This window comes from Eretmochelys imbricata, chromosome 7, assembly GCF_965152235.1.
Source record: "Eretmochelys imbricata isolate rEreImb1 chromosome 7, rEreImb1.hap1, whole genome shotgun sequence".
Taxonomy (NCBI): domain Eukaryota; kingdom Metazoa; phylum Chordata; order Testudines; family Cheloniidae; genus Eretmochelys; species Eretmochelys imbricata.
This window is the reverse complement of record NC_135578.1, coordinates 92,774,103-92,795,903: the sequence shown is the minus strand read 5'-3', so window position 1 is coordinate 92,795,903 and position 21,801 is coordinate 92,774,103. Positions and strand designations below refer to the sequence as shown.

Below are 21,801 nucleotides of genomic sequence, written 5' to 3'. Positions count from 1 at the left end.
ATTGTCTCTGCAGAGTGAAACTCATCTTTCGTATCAGTCTTCGGCTAGTGGGTTTACTCTATCTGATTTCTTGTAAGATTTCCAAACCTTGTGCGTGAGAAGATTGTATTAGTTAACTGGATGTGAGAGATTATATTTATCTTTTCTCCAAAATAAGTCTCAGGTATAAGTATATACAAAGGAGGCAGGGAGAGGGAAGAAGAGAACGAAGACAATATAGGGAAAGAACAACATAGAGAAGAGAGAGAGCGTGTAGGTAAACAATCATGATCTATCACAGGATATGCTGTGTCCATTGAGGCACATTAACCCCACATTATACAGGAGAGACCCCAGAATTACACAGCTCTGCCTTTCAAAGATCTTTCCTTCAAATTTACTCCAAACAAGCTTAGCATTCAAGCTAGTTGGTGGCTTGTACAATTTTCCAAGCTCTGCTTATGGATGAAAAACCGCTGTTTCTTTATCATATTATCAATTAAGTCTCATAGCGCTTTGATTGAAAGTTACTAAGGAGCAGAAAACTATAACAGTCATATATTTTGACATTAATTCTCCAACCCAGAAAAGTTTATTTTAATACCAAATATTCTCCAAAGACCTGTGGCTATTAGGTTAACATGGATCATGCTGCTGCTGTAACTACCTTCACATGTGATGCAGTCTTCAGCTTTGAAGTCAACAAACTCACGGTCTGGAGTTCTAAAACTGTCTTAAAGAGCTTGTCTATACTTACAGCATTGCATCGGCTACTGTAACACTTAGTGAAAACATTACCTATGTTAATGAGAGAGCTTTCTCCCACCAGTGCAGGTACTCCACCTCTCCCGGAGGGGGAAGCTATGTCCACCAGGTCAGTGTAACTATGTTGCCCAGGGGTCTGGATTTTCCACATCCCCCAGCAAGGTACTTTACACTACAAACATATGTCAGTTAAGAGGAGGGCTCAGTCTTCTTAAATTCCCTCCCAAGTGCACAGCCTCTCTCTGGCTGGCAGGTAGGGTGACCAGATAGCAAGGGTGAAAAAAATCAGGAGAGGGAGTGTGGGTTAATAGGCACCTATATAAGAAAAAGCTCCCCCACCCCACCCCAATATTGTGACTGTCCCTATAAAAACAGGACATCTGGTCACCCTACTGGCAGGGATAGGAGATACTTAAGTTCTGCACACAATCCTACCATTGCTGAAGTTAATACTAACATGTTGCGTCCGATGAAGTGAGCTGTAGCTCACAAAAGCTTATGCTCAAATAAATTTGTTAGTCTTTAAGGTACCACAAGTCCTCCTTTTCTTTTTGTGGATACAGACTAACACGGCTACTACTCTGAAACCTAACATGATCAGTGTTACTGAAAATTACTGTTGACCATTGGTCTTTATGCTTAAAAGTTTTTACGCTTAAAAGATGAGTGAGGTAGGGTTGTTTTTTTGTTTTTGGAGGGGGGAGGGAGGAGAGACCAGATCACAGTTCCCAGAGCTAGTTTCGGGGAGCCTTAGTGAAACAGGTAGGACAGCAGAGCATCGGGTCACCTTGGGAAGATCTCTGCACAGACTAACGTTATTTTTGAAGTTTATTCCACCCACCATCAGCTCGCTGCTGTTCCTGCTCTCCCAGGCACCAGGGCAGTGTCCTTTCCTTCCCCTTCCCCAGCTACGAGGGTCAGTATTGCTCCCGCCCCAGTAACATAGGGCTCCGGGGGAGGGGGAATCTCACCTTGTAATGAAGTCGGCGATGCCGCTGCTGCTGCCAGGGATGGCGATTCTCTTGGTTTTGTCCGTCGGCTCCCGGGGAGGGGCCGGGGAGGTGGCCGGCGTCCCCCCGTGCGCCTGGTGCTCTGGGGCGTTTCGGCGCCGGCTCACTTCGTAGGTGTTGCGGGAATTCAGGTTAATGTCTATGAAGCCCACAGGCGCCGGGAACAGACCTCCCGCCGCAACAGCCCCGTCGCTACAGTCCCGGGGAGTCCGAACGCCGGCGGCGGCTTCTGTCGGGCTTCTGGTCCCAGCTCCGCTGAGGGCCGGCGGCGGGGGGCTACCGACTGCCGCGCCACCCTCCGGATCGGGCCCCAAGCAGCAACTCCTCAGAGGCTCTTCGAGGGCGGCCCCCGCCGGCAGGCTCGCCCGGCCCGCGCCGCCTCCCCGATCCCCAGCTGGAGCCGGGGGAAAATGAGGAAAACCCCCATTGGGCAGTCTCGCTGCTTCCTCCTCCTCGGGCCCCGGCTCGGTCCGCAAGGCCCAAGCAGGCGGCTCCTCCGGCGGCAGCAGAAAGCCGGCGTCCCCGTTGGTCATTCTCCCGTGGGGGCCCAGGACACAGGCGGCCCCGTTGGGGGGTCTCTCCGGGCAGCACTTGCAGCCCAGCCCCGCAGGCGCCGTGGGGCCGACCTTCCCGGCCAGGTACCGCTGCAGCAGCAGCTCCTGCCCCGAGCCACCGCTCAGGCTCCGGCTCCGGCTCCCATCCCGCTCCCCGTCCTCCTCCTCCTCCGCCGCCGCCTCCTCCTCCGTCGCCTCATCCTGCCGGCCCGCGGGAAACAAGGCTGCGCTGCCCTGAGCTCCGGCATCGTCCGGCCCAACCATTTGCCGCCCCGCAGCCCCCGGGATGCCAGTGGCGCAGCTGTGGGTGACGGGGGCGCACAAGCCCCCCCAGCGCAGCGGACCGAGGGGGGCGGGCGCGCGCTGCTCTTCACACCGGGAGCCGCAGCTACCGCTGGCTCCGCTCACCGCATCGGACGGCGGCCTGGGGCAGCCCGGCTCACGCAAGCGCACAACCGCAGCAGCCCCCAGCCAAAGGCGCTTCCACCATAGAGAAGCAGGGTAGACCTACCTGGTTAGCCCTGGAATATCCGGTACCATAGAGATGCCACCTAGATAGGATCCTCCTCATAGGAGGGGAAATCTCGGATTTCCTTTACCATACGCCATATAAGACCGCCTTACGCTCAGGTCCCCTTACCGTATTCTATCTAACACTCCCTCATTCACATGAGAAAACTGTTTCTGTGACGAAATTCCATCAAAACCTAGCCACACCCAGTTACTGTATTCCATCTGAAACCACCTCCTCTAAAAATCAGACCCCAGTAGCCACAGGTGTAATTACTAATGGGTAACAGCAGCATCACCCAAAGGCATGATCTAGCCTACAGACTTCACTGGTGTCGGACTGAACCATTTAGTTCCCATATGCTGATGGCCCTTCATTTCATACTATATAAGTAGAAAGGTGGACAAGTAGAAGCTGACGAGAAGGGGGCATGGTGTCGTCAATATCTAGTGCAGCCTAGGACTCAGGCTTGCTCAGTTAAAGCGAACGATAACATTACCTCCTGCACAAGACAGGCTCTGGGGCAGCTTCATACTTGTGAAGTGGTGCAATAAGCTCAGAAATTCCATTTAAAACACACACAGGAGCCTAATCTTGGTTCCCAGGCAGCAACCACATTAGATATGACAACCTCTTTTTGACTCCTTCTAAACCAATGGTATCCAACCTTTTCAGCCCCTTTATTGCAAAGAGGGGAAGAGACGACAATATTTGGGGGAAGGTTCTTCTCCTTTTGCACCATATGGATGGCACAGAGGGAGCAGAAACCACAGTAAATCCCACGCTGAGGATTCCCTAATGTGGGGAGAGACATCAATGGGCTTCAGCATCAGCATAGCCGACTCCTATGCCCCCTCTCTGAACAGTCACCACACAGTGCAGTGCTACTATTCCCCAATGCTTTCTGGTCCCTTGGGGACCACAGACAATGAATGCAAGTTAGAACAGCCCTCTGGCTGCCATATCCCACAGAGAATTAGGTAGGTATAACTGATTGTTGGTTCTCACCTTATCTTTTCCCCACCCCTTTCCTGGGCTGATCAGGTTGATGGGGGGGGGAGGTAGGGAAAAGAGGGGAACCATTCTTTGCTAGGTACTTCCCCCTAGGCTCAAGCAGAGCCAGTGGAACATGTATCCAGCCCTCCCTGGAGAGAGCCAGATTAAGACAAATTGAGGCCTCTGAGATTCTACAACATGAGTCCTCCCCCAAAATATCTGTGCCCCCATGCTTTTTCCTCACCACTGCCAGACGTGGCAGAATACCCAGCATGCCTCAGGAACAGCAGCAGTAGTACTGGATCCCTTTCTTCCTCTCCTAGGAACAGCTGCTAAGGGGAGGAAGCCACTGAAGCAGTGGGGGTGACCCCCAGTTCTTACTCCAGAATCTGAGGTGGTTTTGCCTGTAAGGGTAGGCCAACCCTTCTGTGCCCTTCTCCTGTGACAGAGTCCTCTGTTGGGATGGTAGTAGCAGGGCTCCCCAGAGTAGTCAGGACTGGCTGTAGACACCAGCAAAGCAAGCACGTGCTTGAGGTGATGCAATTCCAGGGTGTCCCTCCCCCCCTTTTTTTTTTTTTTTTTTGCTTGAGCAGTTGTGCTCTTGGAGCAGCAAATTTTTTGCTTAGGGGCGGCAAAAAACCTAGAGCCGGCCCTGAGAGTAGTTGGTCTTATTAAGAAGAGATTGGAATGAATGGGGTACACTTCTCAAGGCCGTCTACAGACTGAGTTTATATCTCTACACCAATCATGCTTGGTTCACATTTCCAAGTTTTTCTTCCCAACCACGAAGGCTGGAAACTTACCAATTTTCTTTCCCTTTATCTTCTGTTTTTAAATGAAAGTGGAGAGTCTGATATCATTACAAGACTCCAAGAACCTATGATCAGGTTTACATAGTGCATACACCTTAAGGCAGCCCTATCCCTCAGGTTTCTGTAGTCTGTCAGGGAAGCAGTGGATTCTCCATCACTAACAATTTTTAAAATCACAGGGCACAACTCAGAGAACACATTTTCAATTTACCATCCATTACATATTTTCTGAACTGTTGCCCTTGAGGGCCATGGTTTAGAGTCTCAAAGCCCCAGGCTGGGCACCACTTTTCTAATCCAACTGACTGCTTTCAGTTGCTTGTCAGGGACTTCTATATGCCTTTTTTAATAATACAAGAGCTAAGGGACATTCAGTGATAATGAAAGGACAACATATTTAAAAGTTATGAGGGCTATTTTTTTTTAGAACATTGCATAACTAACTTATGAGATCAAGTATCAGAGTTAGTCTGTATCCACAAGAACACCGAGGAGTCCCAAATAAATCTGTTAGTCTTTAAGGTGCCATCAGACTCCTCATAACTTATGAGACTCATTTTGCTAGCTCAGTAGGTATACAGGAGCAGGATCCTAACAGGGAACATAAGCCAAGGTCATGTTCAGATTTTCCTATATAATTTAATGGAGGTTCTTTAACATGCCAAACTGGGTGGGAAGGAAGGAGTTAACCTTATAGACAAAATGTTCAAAAACAGCTACAGATTTTGGGTGTCCAACATGAGCCTGATTTTCAGAGCACTTGCAGCTTCCACTGACTTCAGCTAAACCCTTATCTCCTATCATACACACAAACACCAGTGTATACACATACAGATTCCAATGATGCAATTTCCACATAAAAATTAATATCAACCTTAGATCAACTACATAGATCACATTACAGAAAAGCATTTTAAAGCCACTATTTGCAACATGACACCATATCCCCCACACACCAACAGAAAACCAAACACAGAATGTGTAATGTACTTTATTAGAGACACACTAACTTTGCATAAGTCATCAAAAACACATGAAGCCATAACCAATAATCATGGACAGAGGTGGACAAGGATGCCTGTTAGTTAGTTAGTTGAGTTTGAGGGTAAAGATATGTGGGCTGAGGTTGGTGGAAAGAAGATAGTTGAGGGTATGAAGGAAAACTGCTGATTATAGTGTAGGGGTGTTGAATTATTTATTTATTAACTTTTTATGTTTCACTTTGGATCTAGCATCCTTAACTTGCAGGTGAAGAGTTTTGTGTGGGGAAGTCTATAATACGCAAATGTTAAGTTCTGATATTAAGTAGAGACTAAAGTAGAGTAAAGAGGGAGAAGGAAAAAGCATAATAGTAAAAAATGGTGAAAAGTAAAAAAGGTGAATTTTGAGGAGAAAGTTGAAGGAAGTAAGGATGCTTGGCATACAAGAAAAATGGTCTCATTCTAGGTGAAAGGAGAAGCTTGGAAAATGTCATGAAGACAAGAGTGACATGAGCAGACAAAGGGTGAGAATGTGAGAAGAGCAGGCAAGAACACGGGGAGCTACAGAAAATGAAGCGTGGACAGGAGCAGAGCTGTGGAGGAATTACACTGCTGTACAGACAGAGAGGTCTAGTGAAGGGGCATGAGATGGAGGTGACTGAGTTGTCAACAGAAGTGGAGAAAGGAAGCAGGGAGAAATTTGTGGAGGACAGATATGTTCAATTTCTGCCATGTTTTTCTTTAAGGAAGCAGCAGGACACCCATATTAGAAAGACATAGAAAAGATGTGAACATAGTCAAGGGTGGAAAAGTAGAGTTAAGCCTCAATACAGCATAAAGCTTATAATAGACTCATCCAAGAGTTAGTGTAGAGGGATGAAAACCCAACTCCTGGGAACATCAGCAAAAAGGGATAGGGAAGAAGGAAAGGATCTTTCAAAAGTAGTGCTAAAGGAGTCATCAAGAACACAGAAAATGAAGAAAGGACACAGCTACAGAAGTCCAAAAAAAGAGAGGGTCTCAAGAAGTTGGTAAGCACGAGAGAGACGAAGGAGAATGAGCACAGAGAACAGATCATAGATATGGAAAGAAAGATTACTTTTGTGATCTTCTGAGTGGGCAGTTTCACAGGAAAGGAGAGGGCAGAAGCTCAAGAGAAGACATCAGAGCAATAGGACTAACCACATGAGTAAGGTTTGCAGGATCAAGCAAAGGCTTTGAGTGGAAGCAATAACAATGTCTATGGGCACTAATTAAATAAAGCAGCAAATTAAAGAAATAAGGAAAGCTGTATGTGTGGGGAGCAGCAAGTCTAAGAGATGGATCATATCTGGTAGTTAGTATTTACAGGCAGTATCATTTGCTTTTAGGGGAAAGTTATTTTTCTTTCCCCCTTTGATGCTGAAACAGGACTGCTTAGCAAGTCTTGTCCAGCAATAACTTTCTTGCTACTTCCTCCCTCTGGGGACTTTAAGCCATACTATTTTTCATTGGAGAATTTTGTAAGTTACTATCCTCCCTTTCTAGGATAAGTGTCAGAAGTAACCCTTAAGTGTAATAGAGTCCTGTAATAGAAGAATCTGTTAGAAGAGTGAAATAATATAGCTAAACTTACCTTTCTAAAGGGGTAATATCTAATTCTCTTGGAAACTTCTGGCTAGAGGAGTCCTCCATTTAATGACTCCCTCCTCAAAGTTTCCTTTAATCTGTGGTGTGGCAGACCAACCTGTCTTTATAGGCAGCCAGCTGGAGCATGCTCAGTATAACGAAGGAAGCCTCAACTGCACAAAAGCGTTTTCCCCTTCATTTTAATCCTTTCTTCTATTAATGGGGGTTTTTAAGAGAAATAGTTTTATCTGGGAATACTTACAAGGATCTCTTTCTCTCTCTTTTTAAACAGAATGTTGTGTTCTCTTATTGTTCACTTTCTTGAGTTGCAAATCATTGCTAGAGCTTCAGGATCAGAAAATCTGCTGGGGATAGTTTTAATAATAAATAATAACTGTTTATTATCTTGGTTTTATTTTTCTCTTTCTCTATCCTCATTTTACAGATACACTTCTGAAATCATACATGATTTTTTACCACCTCTCTTGACTATAGATCTTAGCATCTGGGTAAGACCAGGAATTTTGAGCTTTTGGATTTTGCTGCTAGACAAGCTACTCTCTGGCCCCAATTCTAGAGTTTCCCGCAGCCCTGGCCTGTAAACCAGCAGAGCCAGCATACAGAAACTGGAAAGCTAACAGATCTCTCCATGGAGGAACATCCCAGGTGTAAGAGGGATATCTGTGGTAGCATAGGGCAGAATGGCCCTGTGCTGCAACCCTTGCAGTCCCTTTCAGGGAAGGGGCATGGGCGGGAGGAGGGTCTATCGTTGTATGAGTTAATTAGACTGTTAGGTTTGCATCCCACAAGCCGTGCCATAAATAATGTTATTTTTAACAGTCTCAGGATTAGCTTTATCAATAACCTCTTATGATGACCTTTGTACTTTATTAACCTAAGCGTGCAAGAAATTCAAAGTGAAACCAATTTGTTTTCTTAATCCTTTTCTTAGCAATTCAGAACTAACGATATTACAATCAAAGAATTCCCAGCATAGATTAATTTCCTAAACCAAAGGCATATACAGTGTCACAATTGGCTGACATTTGTACTGTGATGTCATCTTATTATGGTGCCATCCCAGAAGTTTTCAGATTTCTGGTGTCTAGAAGGGGCTGGCTTCATGGAGAAGCCGTGCTCTTAAAGAGATGTTACACAGCGAGAGCAAGCTCCTGGTACCTATGTGACCATCCCAGCAGAATTAGCTAAACTGGAATTGCACCTTAACATTCTGTGGCAACATGATTTTGCAAACACAATTACATCAACAGCCCCATGTTGAGTTTAGGGTTAAACAAAATTTGTACCTATGCATTTTGACAGGGGGAGATCTTTGCAATTTTCATCCATTTGACTCAAACTGTTCCACCAAATGTCTTTTCTGGAGACATTCAATATCTAAGATTTTTAAAATAAACAAACAACCCTATACTAGACCTGATCTTTCATTGAGTTCCCAAGGGGGAAGTCAGCTCAGATCTAATATCAGATCATTAGGTTCTGCATTTTAGCAATGGGAGGTTGATCCCAAAGACTCAGATAAGAAATTACTTTTTTTCTCCAAATGTCTCCTCTGTGAAATATGGGGCAATGGTGAAGTATGTGCACACCCTTCAGCAAAGAGACACTAAAGTGGCTGCCCCTGCTGTTTAGCCAAAGGCTTTAGCCTAAGAACAAGGCCTTAGACTATCATAGTGAGAGAAGGCCTATAAACAGGCAGACTGATTTTGATTCTAGTTTTGTACCTCTATAACTAGCTAAGTGATAAGAATACACCTAAAGTCTTAAAGTGTAGGCTTTTGCAGACAGGCTTGAATATCTATATCCTAACATTTCCTTCTACTAGGGCATTATCACCTCCACCAAGTGTGTTTATTTGTCAGGGCAGACAGCTTCTTCAGGTAATAGATGACTCTTTAATCTAGAGGTGAAAGGTAGAATGAGATTAAAATGGTTAGAAGCGGAAGATAGACAAATTGACTAGAAATAAAGTGGAACAGTGAGGGTGGAATAGTTTACCACTGGAATAGTTTACCTAGGAACATGTTATATTCTTCATCTCTTGAATTCTTTAAATCAAGATTGATTGTCTTCCTAAAATATATGCTATAACTCAAACAGATGTTCTGAACTTGATGTGGAAGTTACCAAGTGAGGCTCTATGCCTTGTGTTATGCAGATGATCAGATTATATTATAATAGTCCCTTCTCACCTTGAAATCTGTCAATCTATATGAAACCATGAAGCAGCCTTCTTCAGGACAGCTAGCAATCTTTTTCATCCAGATTCATCAGCTGCTAGAGACAGTATCAGAGCACATATGATTTCTTCCCCCACATCATTTTCAAGGACAAGATTTTAGACACGTGACATGCCCTGAACCACATTTATAATACACCTCTTGACTGTATAATGTTTTGAGGTCTTAAATTCCTTAAGAGATTGCAGGACAATTTCAAAATTCGTTCCTTGTATTAATTGGGATGAAATCCAACTAATCACAGCTTGGATCCTTGAAGGATATTTCCTTTCTGGAACTTCTAGAGGTAAAATGTTCTATATTAATGAGTAGTCCTTGTGAGGGAGTCCTATTCTCATAGCTTTGAAAAAGTGTTGGCAAGCCATCGGTTGAAGAAGTCTTAGTTAATTTGACTACAATCATAATTATAGGTATAAACGAGTGTTTAAACTGCTGATGACGATCGAAGTCCTAGGGAAAATGGCACAAGTGCTGGCTTTTATACTCTTAGTACCTGGTCCTGCAAGCACTTCAGACTGAGTGAGTGTAACACTCACTACCATGAATTGGCAGGATTACTTGCAGTAGTAAGCACTACATTTGATCATATCTATACTTACTACTTCTTTGAGAGCTATGATCTGGGTTATGTCACTGCTACCTATATATAACTCTTTAGACTCAGGCAAATATATTACTACTGTAATCTAAGCTTTTCAGAACATTCCACTAACTACAGCTTTGTCTAATAAATGTAGGTGTTTCATTTCTGAATACCTCTGGAACTTTGAATATCTTTACATGATTTATTTAGTCTCACATACAATAAGGATTGCTGTAGAGCTGCTTTCATATATTTAACCATTCAAATCTGGTCCTCAATAATGTTGAGCTTTTGGTTTATTAAACTAGCAATCCTTTCCCAAGGACAGAAACAAATATGATATTTTGTATATGATGCCAAATGTCTTTGTAACTTGGTTATCTACATTAACCATGATTAAATAGGTTTATTCAAAAGTATAACCATTTTCAAACAAAAAGCAAGAAAATTATCTTGATCGTTGAAGACGAAAAATATTTAGGGGAGATAGAACAACTGATAATCATATCCAAAGATTAAGCTTTCACTTCACAAGAAACAAGTAGTAGTATTTCAAGTCATATTCAAAAGGTTAAGATTTTATATATAAATACTCAGCTGTTTCATAATATAAAACATAATAACCATATAATCGATTCCTGCTTTCAAAAAAAACCCGTTTCTCTTTTTTATTTGTAACACAAACACTCAATGTAAAAAACAGTAATCTCCACATACTGTATATAACACGTTTCATAGAGGATGTTAAAATACTTTAGAAAAGCAATAAATAATATGGTCCCTATTTTATAGGTGTGAAACAGAGGCACCGAAGTTTAAATGAGTTGCCTAAGGTCACAAAGTTCAACACTGACAGTTAAGAATGGAATCCAGGCTTCCTGACTTTAGTTCTATATTCTAACTGCTACACAATGTAATCAGATATTCTTCAAACTTGTGCATTCCTTTAAAAGCCTTTAACAGGTTTTTTAAAATAAAAAACTACTCTCCGTGAGATCTGTATTAAAATCTTGTAATGGCAAAATCTGGTTACCAAGCTCCCATAGATAAAACTCAGTGCAAGTGGAATGAACGTAGGAGTGTCTCTTGTACAAGATAACCTGCAGTCTTTTTGATACCTCTGCACAATTTTCAGCTACAGAGCATATTCCACTGCACAGTCTGAAACAAAAACAACAAGGAGTCCGGGGTGAACAAAGACTAACATGACTACCCGCTGAGTCTAAAACAAGTTTATCCTGTCACACAAGATTGTCTAAGCCAATCTCAATGTCACCCTTTTTTGTTTACAGTTTATCTTGGAACATTTTATTCTATACTGGACCGTACTATGTTATTCAGGATCTGCCTGGCTTTATCATATGAACTCAGTTATCACAGGTTTATAATTCAAACATAAAAGTTAATTCCAGAAAATAATTTGTACAGAAAACATCAGGCAGGAAGTGGACCTTTTGTAAAAAAATTGTACAAAATCTATTTCCGTGGTTGGTAAGTCTTAGTTTAAATTTAAAAATCCCCAACAATAAACCAAGTGTACTTTTGTGTGATCCACTCCTGATGCAATACTAACATACTTCCTCATAGTTCCAGTGACTCCCCCACTAAATACACCCTGTCCCTAGCTCCAAACAGAGGCCATATCTTAAAGCTGCAGCCATGTTTCTAAAAGAAATTACAAAATAGCATTTCAGCAAGGATACCCAGGTTCTAAAAGAAGCTGATGTGAAATTACTAGGATGCCCATTCCATCTATTTGTCACGGTACCTGAAAATAGCTTCTGTACCAGCGGGCTTGGAGGATAGCAAATGTTGTACCTATATTTAACCGCGACACAGGGGGGTCCCCAACAGAGGATAATGAATGCAGGACTTCTGCATCTAAAAGGATGAGCATATATGCCTGTGCTAAAAGTCTCAGCTCTGTTAACTTGAGGCCAATAACAGATTCATAAACCTCTATGTGATCCATTGTGTAACCACGGGTTACATAAAAAAGGCCCTAGGAGTGATCCAAAGAAATTACAGACAAGTCAGCCTGCTACCTGCCCCTAGTGAGCTTCAAGGCAGTAAGGATCCAGCTCCTCAGAAGGATCCAGCCCATGGTGAGTATAAATTACAATTTGATGCACAATATTTCCATATATCAGCTGTATGTATACACATGAATCAAGAGGAACCTGTGGTAGTAATTGAGGCCAAACAAACCTACTCTACTAGTTAGCCTAACTGGTGAAAAGTGGATAAAGTTTCATGAATGGATAAAATGATTGGTTACTTAAAACTGTTTAAGAAAATGTGAGAAGGAGACAGACTGAATTAATGTAAACAGAAAGGGTCTACCAATACCATTCAAGGACTGGGTTAAGATTATGACTGGTAAACAAAATTGGTTTGGCAGAAATTGGGCTTAATTAGTTTGCCCATCAATGAGAAGGTCGATTGGCGACCTTCAGGGGAGAAAAGTTTTTATTTTTTCTTTTTAACCATTACTGACAGAACACCAGACCTCAATGCTCCACTGGGGATGCTTGACCATCATTGCTGCACCAATGAGGACCTGAGCCAGATGCATTGAGATCCTGCTCTGTCTTCCCCTCCCTGATGTACTCTTCTCTATCTCCCATTATCTTCCTCCAGTCCTATCACCCTCTGCTGGCTTTTCACTTGATCCTGAAATCAACTATACTGCATGCCATCAATATAGGGACATTATATGGCCAATCCCACTCTTCCTGGGCTGAGAAGTACCAGTGAAGGAGAGGGACCTCAGCAGATCAACTAGCTGTCTCTGACTCAGGAGGAGAGCGAGGATCCAAAACAACTGCTATCGTGGCTGACCTGCAGGCTCAAAGCATGCATCTGACAGACCAACCGCCTGTATCCTGAGAACATCAACAAGTCACATCTTCCCCCATCTTTACTATCCTCTCTCTTCTCTCCCTTCTGTGTCTCTGTTTTGTCTAAAGCAGGAAAGGGATTATCATTCCTGACTCAGAAATGAACAACAGAACTTAACCCTTTCTTCCCAACCAAGGAGGGCTGTTCAACTAAATAAGAGACTTTAACCAATATTCAATATCTCCAAAAAAGGACTTTAATAGGCTTTAAGTAAGTTTGTTTGCATAATTACTCGATTACAGATTCAATGTGTTTTGCCTTGTTTTGATTTTTTTTCTTTTCTGTGTTTCAGTTAATACATTTCTGACTTTTGGCATGAATTTCCTCATATGTTTGCCAAGATGCTACGGTCTCTATATACCAAACCCTGAACCTTGTTTGTCACTGGAAAAATGTAGGGACTGGTCTACACTAAAAAGTTACATCCGCATAGCTATTCCTCTCAGAGGTGTGGATTTTTCACACCCCTGAGAGACCTAGTGAAGTCAACCTAACCCCTGCTGTAGATTATCTTAGAATTTTCCTAAGAATTCTTCTGTCAACCAAACTACCACGTCTCAAGGAGGTGGATTACCTACAGTGATGGGAAATCCATCTCGTCGCTGTAGTGGGGGGGTCTACATTGACACGCAACAGTGGAGCAGCTGCACTGCTGCAGCTGTGCCACTTGTAGCATTTTAAGTGTAGACATAGCCTCAGTGTCCCTTTGATAAGTAAGCTCCCAGCGTTGGCAAAACAGCTTGTAACTATGGATGGATCCTAGAAGTAGCATCTTCAACACTCATAGCTAGTCCATTGTCTTGTGATCATCCAAAATACTTGCTGGGAGACTACTTACCTAAAGTGATTGTGTTGCCTTCCTGCTAATTTTTTGAATGGCCCCCTATTAATCTGTCAACACATTTACACAAGAAAGCCCAATAACCCAACAGGAACTGTCTCAATAACCAGGTCACATACCATATTTATGAAATTATTACAGTTCAGTATTCCTAGACTATTACATAGTTGGCCCACAACATGGGCCTCTCCAAATGAGAATTTGACCTCTCTGTCCTAGATATTTGGGAGAAAAACCAGGCCCTCTCCCCAGAAAGTTAGTTAAATTATATGTGATATCAATTTTATTGTTCATTATTCAACTTTAAAGGTATTCAAATTTGAGACTGATAATATGGTTCACAACATTGTTCAATTTCAAGTGACTTGGAAAGCTACGAAGGCCTCTGAGTTGGATGTTACAATGTGCAAATTATCTCCATTAAGCCACAGCAGATTAAACCTATGTTTGATACTTAGCTATAGCTTTAGGTTGTCTTTTCTTTACCCTGTCTTTTGCAATGATGTAGTTTCCACTTCTGATGTGCAGACAGTCCAAATCTCAATGGTGGGAAGGTAGTTCATTTCTGACACTGCTATAAAGAGATTCTTAACTCATAACTAATTCATAATTCATATAACAATTATATATAGCATCCTATTTCAAATGTTTTATTCTTGCCTTCAATACGATCTCAAGTTTTCTTCCAGGACATTTCAAATCAGTCACAAATAGTACTTGTAAAGGTAATCACTAACTTCACCTTAGTTCAAACCACACAATGTACAGCAGTCACGATTCATATTTTTCAGTCTGCAAGGATGACAGTTTACCCAGAATATCCTTTTCTCTACACAAATATATATATTTACACAGTCTTATTAGTGGTTACACCAGATTATACACATTTAAAGAGCTGGTAACAATAACAGTAGTAGTTTTATTTCAGTTGAAAAGAATTAAAGTAACAAAGCATCATGGCTATTCTTATTTATTTGCCAGAGTCAGAACAAATCTACTGTTCACTACTCAACTGAAAGCAAAATAGTAATGAATGGTATCTGATAAACTGAGCACAAATCCAGAGTTACTACTACCACTACTTAATGAGATTTGTTAGGGAGATTTGGAGCTAGCCTGCATGCAGTATGGAACCATAGCATGGAATCCGTCATTAATCTACACTGGTTTCATCCCTGCCAATATGGTAGGATATGACAGCCCAGAACTGCAGCACCTTTCCTGCTGAGATGGAGAGGACAGGACAGGATAACCAAACAACCTGAGACCCTAGGTCAGCCAGCTGGGGGGCAGCAGGGGAGCAGGATTAAGTCATCAGGACTCCTCAGGTGTCAAGCCTTGTGCCTTTGGCTCTCCTGGGGTGGAATTCTGCAATCCTCCTAGTCTCAGACTGGACCCTGGGCTACAGTACCCTATGTATCAACCAGGCTTACCCAGATGTCTGAGTTTGGGCACCTGCAGTTTTTCCCTTCAGGAGTCTGGCCAGTGATGAATATACTGACCACACAACCTTCTTAACCCACAGTATTGTTTATTTAGAGGTAGGAAAAAATATTTTAGAAAAAACCAGGATTTTATAACAAGAAACAGCCTACACATCAGTCACCTAAAAGGCTTATCATCCCCCAATTGCATCCTATGCAAGCCTAACGTCTAACACTCCCAGCAATGTCCTGTGTGCCCCGCTGGTTTCCCCCAAACAACTAGTGCTTCTCTTGAGAAAGGTCCCCTTTTAATCCTGCCACAGTTCTTTTGTTCTTTTTCCATGTTCATGGGCCTTTTCTTGTCCTGGTTCAAACCACTTTTGTAGGTTGGCTGGGGACAGAGACAAAATCGAAGCTAGCTATAGTTCTGGCATTTTCTCTGAACAACTTTTAAGTGTTTACTGAGAAATGGCTTTACTGAGCCTTTTCCTTCCTGCCTGTTTTCTCAGACAGACTCCTATTGAGCTAAACCAATATTGTTATAAAGAAAACACACTGACAACCAGGTCAACATATAGCATTCATAAATAATTACAGAGAAGACTGAAAAAGAAATTCAGCTGTTCTTGGTATGTGTTGGCGCTGGCTATTTAAAGGGAACAGTTACTGAGCTTACATTTATTATTCCATAGAAGCTGACATTGATTTAGGTCAGCACCAATGCCATTTCAAAAGCTAAGGTAATTTTCTTTAATTGGTACTTCCAGTCTAAAGGTTTATTTTAGACTTTCCATTAGAGAGTCTACACTGAGGACAATACCATCATGCAAAAGGGAAAAAACTCCTCTCAACTATAACCTGTGTGAACACAATGGGCCTGATTCTCTTCTCACATGGTGTAAACCAGGAGTAAATTCACTGTAGTCAATAGAGATGCATCAGTGTAAAATTGGTATAAATGAGGTAGAAACAGGCCCAAAGTGCTTCATGAAGTTATTAACAACATAGCTATTCTCATCCAATTTAGCTATGTCACAGCCTAGTAACAACCAACAAACACTAGGATCAGCTTCAGTACACACAGGTTTGTTTTTAACAACTGTTGACAAGACTATATGAAATAATTGTCATACATATTAGAATAAAGGGCTAAGAGGTAATAGTACTTTGACCTTTCTAGTTAGATTCTGATTTGATCTTTTGGTTTAGAACCAGTTTGAAACTGGAAACCAAAAACCAATTCTAATGCTCTAGTTCTTAAAGTTCCCTAAGAAACAAAAAGAGGCAAAAACATCACATGACGTGCAAAGAATGACTAGTCCTACAAAATATTATCAAGAAATGAATGTGTAAACTAACAAAGAGCAGGATGATGAATAGTAAAGAACCCATCAATGTTACATTCACAAAGCTAAAGAGGGAAAGCCTGAAAAAATGAATTATTGTTCTGGTACAAATTTGTTAACTGAGTTGAATATCTGGAGTAGCAAAATGATATTTAGACTCATTTTGTCTTGTTAATAATCTGGATTATATTAGAAATTATGTCTCTGCTTGTTTGTGTTAGATCTGGCCAACTATACCATAACCCTGATTTAATTGATAGTACTAATTAGTTTCCATAATTTTCATTCTGGTAAGCATACTCAGTTTGTAGATGTCCTTCAGATTCATGAATTCTAGTACCAGCTGAGCAGTGATTTTTCATTAGTGTGCTGCCAGGCTTCAGCCTATATTCTAGATGGGTTAGAAAAGAGAACTACTGTTTTATCATAACCAAGAAGGTACCTTACCTGCAGTAGCACGCCTACCTTTCCATTACTTTTGATCTCTCACTCACATTGAGATTTACAGGACAAAGAAAATCCTTTACTCAGGTAAGTGGCCCTTCAAAAAGAAGATTTGTGAATATGTCACTTTGCTACAGCACCTGCCTCTCACAGTGCACTGCTGCATTTATTCCATGTGATGAGGATGTCCGGGGGGCCTTTCACTTGTGCCCTTTCACATGAGGATTTATATCATACTACTTTTCTCTGTGACTTTCTGCATTCCCTTTGCTAACCAGGCTAATTTTGAATCCATTTGAGATTTTTCCATTTTATCATCTATTTTTCTTGCATAATCTTCGAAGAGAAGTCCTAAACCTGGACCGTGACATGTTGTATTGCTAAATTGATTATGATATCACAGACTGATCATATGCTCTTCATCACAGAATCAAGAAAGAGCCTGTAAAGAAGAAATTCCTTTTTAAATAATAACAAAACACAAAAATTAGATAAGTAGCAAAAGCAGAAGAAAGGTTAGTCCTTTCACAGGTAGGTAGATTTGTGGTTATGTGTAAACATTTTTCCAGTGTGAAATTCCCTTTTGAAATGTTTGGAAAAAGTTAATTGATTTTAATAATTCAAAATCCATCAGTCACTGCCATTTTTAGATGGACATTATCAGGCACCTATTCTTTCTTGGGACTTCAACAGCCATTGACATTTCCTAACAGGGCAATGTGGCTGCTCAGATCATTCTTTGAGCCCAATTTTACAGTCCCTTGCACACACAAAATTCCCATTGAAGTCAATGGGAATTTTGCATAAGGATCTGAAGAATTAAGGTCCTGCATAGGTGATGTAGCCTTCAGGGGAAAAGAACTAGGCACTCAGCTCTTCATTCCAAGAAGTTGCATCCATAACAGTTGGCAGTTCTACTCTTCCCCACAGACAATACAATGTATTTTGGGGACATCAGCTTATTTCATATGTATTTTCTTATAGAAACATTTACAGCAGCTAAAGGATTCTTCAGTATATTGGGCCCAATCCTTAGCTTCACTAAGGTCACTTTGTGCCACAATAATACATACATTTTTTCAGAGTGCAAAAGCATCATAGTCACATCACAATGGACAGTAAACACAACATACAAGAGTCATTGTCCAGCAATCTTCCCCCATGTTCTGCAGCCTTCACACTGCTTTGAAAAGCATGCCATACCGCATCCTGTCCAGAAAACCACATTGGCAAACCACACTCACCATAGGTATCCCCTTCTCTGGCACCTGACACCAGTCTCTGCAAAATTTGTTTCAGCAACCTTCCTCTGTTCATCTGACCCACATGTCCTGAAAACTCAAGTTTTCTTTGTCTGATCATCTTGATATTAGGTTATTCATCTGGTTATGCTGTAAATTTAGGCAATTACCTCCTTATTAGTCATGTAAAAAATAACTAATGTGCAGCAATCGCTGTAGCATTTCAGTTGGAAGGCAGTAAGCCTCTTAATAACCTGTTTCCTTAATATCCATGGCTCACATGCATATAGCAAGATGCTAGAGACAAGAGACTGCAGCAATTTCATTTTATACTTCATGGTAATACCTTTGTTTCTCCAAACATGCCGAAGAATCACTGATGCAGCAGGTGAGTCCAATTCTATGTGGGATCTCTAAGTGATGTTTAGCTTCCCTTGTAGTCATGGTACCCAGGTATTTGAAGTGTTCATTGCACTCCAAGCTCTCTCAGATTCCATCTGCTAAAATGAGAGATTCGGTGCTGACATTTAAAGTATCTTCTTCACTAGCTTTAGAGTTAAAGTCCCAATGAGATAAATAGAAGATGGGGCAGAGGAGTTCACGCCTTTTCAGTCCTTGTTTCAGATGGTCAGCAGATTCAGGAAGATGATAATCTGCTGATTTGTGTTCAGTCTACACCAGAAGGTTTTCTTTGTAACCATGAGGTTTAAAAAAAAAAAAAAGTTAAAATTCTGCAGAAGCTGAATGTGTCAGGAATGTGCCACATAGATACATCAAGTGGGCCAGATCTGGTCTAGACATTTGACAATGCTGGTTTAGCGTTATGATCTAGTCTTTAATCTATCTGCATCTCAGGCTTCCCACCTGTAAGAGCGGAACCATTTTCACAGGGGTAATAAGGATGAATTACTTAGCATTTCCATAGCACTTTTAAGATGCAAAACATTTACAAAAGTATAATGTAATCAACAATGGTTCAGTTTGTTTGGTTTTTTAAATTGAGGAAACAATTTGAGTGTTTTCTGTTTTGCACTGTGTTTAAGAAGTGAAGAAATTGCTACTTAAAACAGACCAGTGCTTTCCTATCTAACTAATTTCTTTTTATACATAGTGCAGTTGTGGGACTCTCTGGGCTCCCCTTGTGAATAACCTCTTGGCCCACGTATCTGGAAAAAATAAGAATACTTGAGGTATAACAGATGACAGTTTGGAAAACAATAAAACAAAAACCAGATGGGACAATAATATTTTGTGCATACATTCTTTTTTAGTGCTTCTCGCCACTCCAGCACTGCCAGTGTGAAATGTTCCAAATATAGCAGGAACATGCTGAAAGTTGTTGGAATCTGTTCCTCTGAATACACTGGGTAGAGAATACTGGGATACATTCAAGGCAAGGTTATACTGCATAGCTGTGGGGATTGAAGAGAGTTTACTTGCATGGAGGATATTTATAAAATTAAACAATCTGAATCTTTGTTTTTCAAAATGTATTTTCACTACAGTGTAGTTTGTCCCATTTAAAGGGTATTTGTTTCTTCCCAACCGGGCCCCCGATCCTGAATTCCTTGTGCACTGGCACTCCTACTGTAGTCACTTGGAATTTTGGGTGTGCAAGAAATGTATTATGAGGCCTTAGAAGGAAAGCAAACAAGGATGACAGAGGCATGACTACTTCCTTATTACTAATTTTATATTGCAGTGGCACCCAACAAGAGGCATTTGTTTAGCACGGAGGAGATGCAGCCCCAAATTGATGACAATCTAAAAAGAGAAAGACAGATGAAGGAGAAAGAAAGGGGAACAACTTACAAGTAGAGTATTTACAGGTCACTAATTTTCGGACAGGTGCTCTATAGTTCCCTACATTTACAGCAAATAAAGGATCACTGTTAAAGTAATTGCTTACAAAAGTGGGGTTTAGCTAAACATTTGCTAACTAGGCCCACATTTGGGTCATACTGGAAACTACCCTTCTACAAACTGAATGGACAGGGAAGCTCTTATTTATTCATTGAATGATACAAGACAACGGAAGTTTGCAACTCCACTTTTTGATTCCTGTTTCCCAATTAGATAGTGTCTTTCCTTGATGTTTTTTCCCTACAATCTTTTCTATATGGTGCTTATGCATATTGTAGCTGTACATATTGAAAGGTAATGTTATGTTTTCTCTGATTTTGTACAAAAAAAAGTCAGTCAAACTCCATCCAGAACTCTGGTGTATTTGCAAATTATTTAGTGCAAGAGCATCCATAATCTTCCTAGATTGTGAGCTTCTGGGGCAGGACTATCTTTGCTTGTACACTGGCGAATACAATAAGCCACTAATCCCTGTTTGGAAGCCTGAGTTGCAACCACAATACAAACAATAAATGAAATACAACATTCTACGCAGCCAACACAGTCATCTTCCTTTTTTATGAGAGTATCCAGTTTTGAGAGCTCATTCTTAATCTTTCCCTGTTTGCTGTAGAGGATGTTGATCAGGTGGTTCCACAGTTTCTTCACACAACAGAACCACTAATCCAGGAACCTATCCTTGCTACAAAGCCCATTGCCAACTGTGTCCACATATCTATTCAGGGGGCACCATCATAGGGCCTAATCACATCAGCCACACTATCAGAGGCTCGTTCACCTGCACATCTACCAATGTGATATATGCCATCATGTGCCAGCAATGCCCCTCTGCCATGTACATTGGCCAAACTGGACAGTCTCTCCGTAAAAGAATAAATGGACACAAATCAGATGTCAAGAACTATAACATTCAAAAACCAGTCAGAGAACACTTTAATCTCTTTGGTCACTCGATTACAGACCTAAAAGTGGCAATTCTTCAACAAAAAAACTTCAAAAACAGACTCCAACGAGAGACTGCTGAATTGGAATTAATTTGCAAACTGGATACAATTAACTTAGGCTTGAATAAAGACTGGGAGTGGATGGGTCATTACACAAAGTAAAACTATTCCCTACCCTGCACTGTTCCTCAGACATTCTTGTCAACTGCTGGAAATGGCCCACCTTGATTATCACTACAAAAGGTCCCCCCCCCCCCGCTCTCTCCTGCTGGTAATAGCTCACCTTACCTGATCACTTTCGTTACAGTGTGTATGGTAACACCCATTGTTTCATGTTCTCTGTGTATATAAATCTCCCTACTGTATTTTCCACTGAATGCATCCGATGAAGTGAGCTGTAGCTCACGAAAGCTTATGCTCAGATAAATTTGTTAGTCTCTAAGGTGCCACAAGTACTCCTTTTCTTTTTGATCAGGAAGGTTTTCTGTCTGTTTCACACATTAAGCTTAGTCATTGTGGTCGATGATGGTAAAGCTTGTGGGGATTTTACTGAAACTGATAAGTTATCTTATGGCAGAAATTCAATATTGCTTTGAAATTTTCCACTCTAACCCTAGAAAAAACTAGTCAGTGTTTTGAGAATAGTAATCATCTTTACATTTTGGCTGCCATGCAATTATGGTGGTTTTTTTCCATGTCAAAAAAGTCTGCAAATAATTTAACTGTGTCCGCCAAAAC

The 21,801-nt window shown here is 41.4% G+C and overlaps 1 protein-coding gene across 1 annotated transcript in view; it reads right to left on the bottom strand.

The window, feature by feature from the left end:
• Positions 1 to 2,717, bottom strand: part of TBC1D12 (TBC1 domain family member 12) — an 84,282-nt gene extending 81,565 nt beyond the window's left edge. Inside the window, exon 1 of the mRNA XM_077821629.1 lies at positions 1,716 to 2,717. Coding sequence (XP_077677755.1) covers positions 1,716 to 2,572 — 857 coding nt within the window. The 5' untranslated portion in view covers positions 2,573 to 2,717. The remainder of the gene's footprint in view (positions 1 to 1,715) is intronic.
• Between the last annotated feature and the right edge of the window lie 19,084 nt (positions 2,718 to 21,801).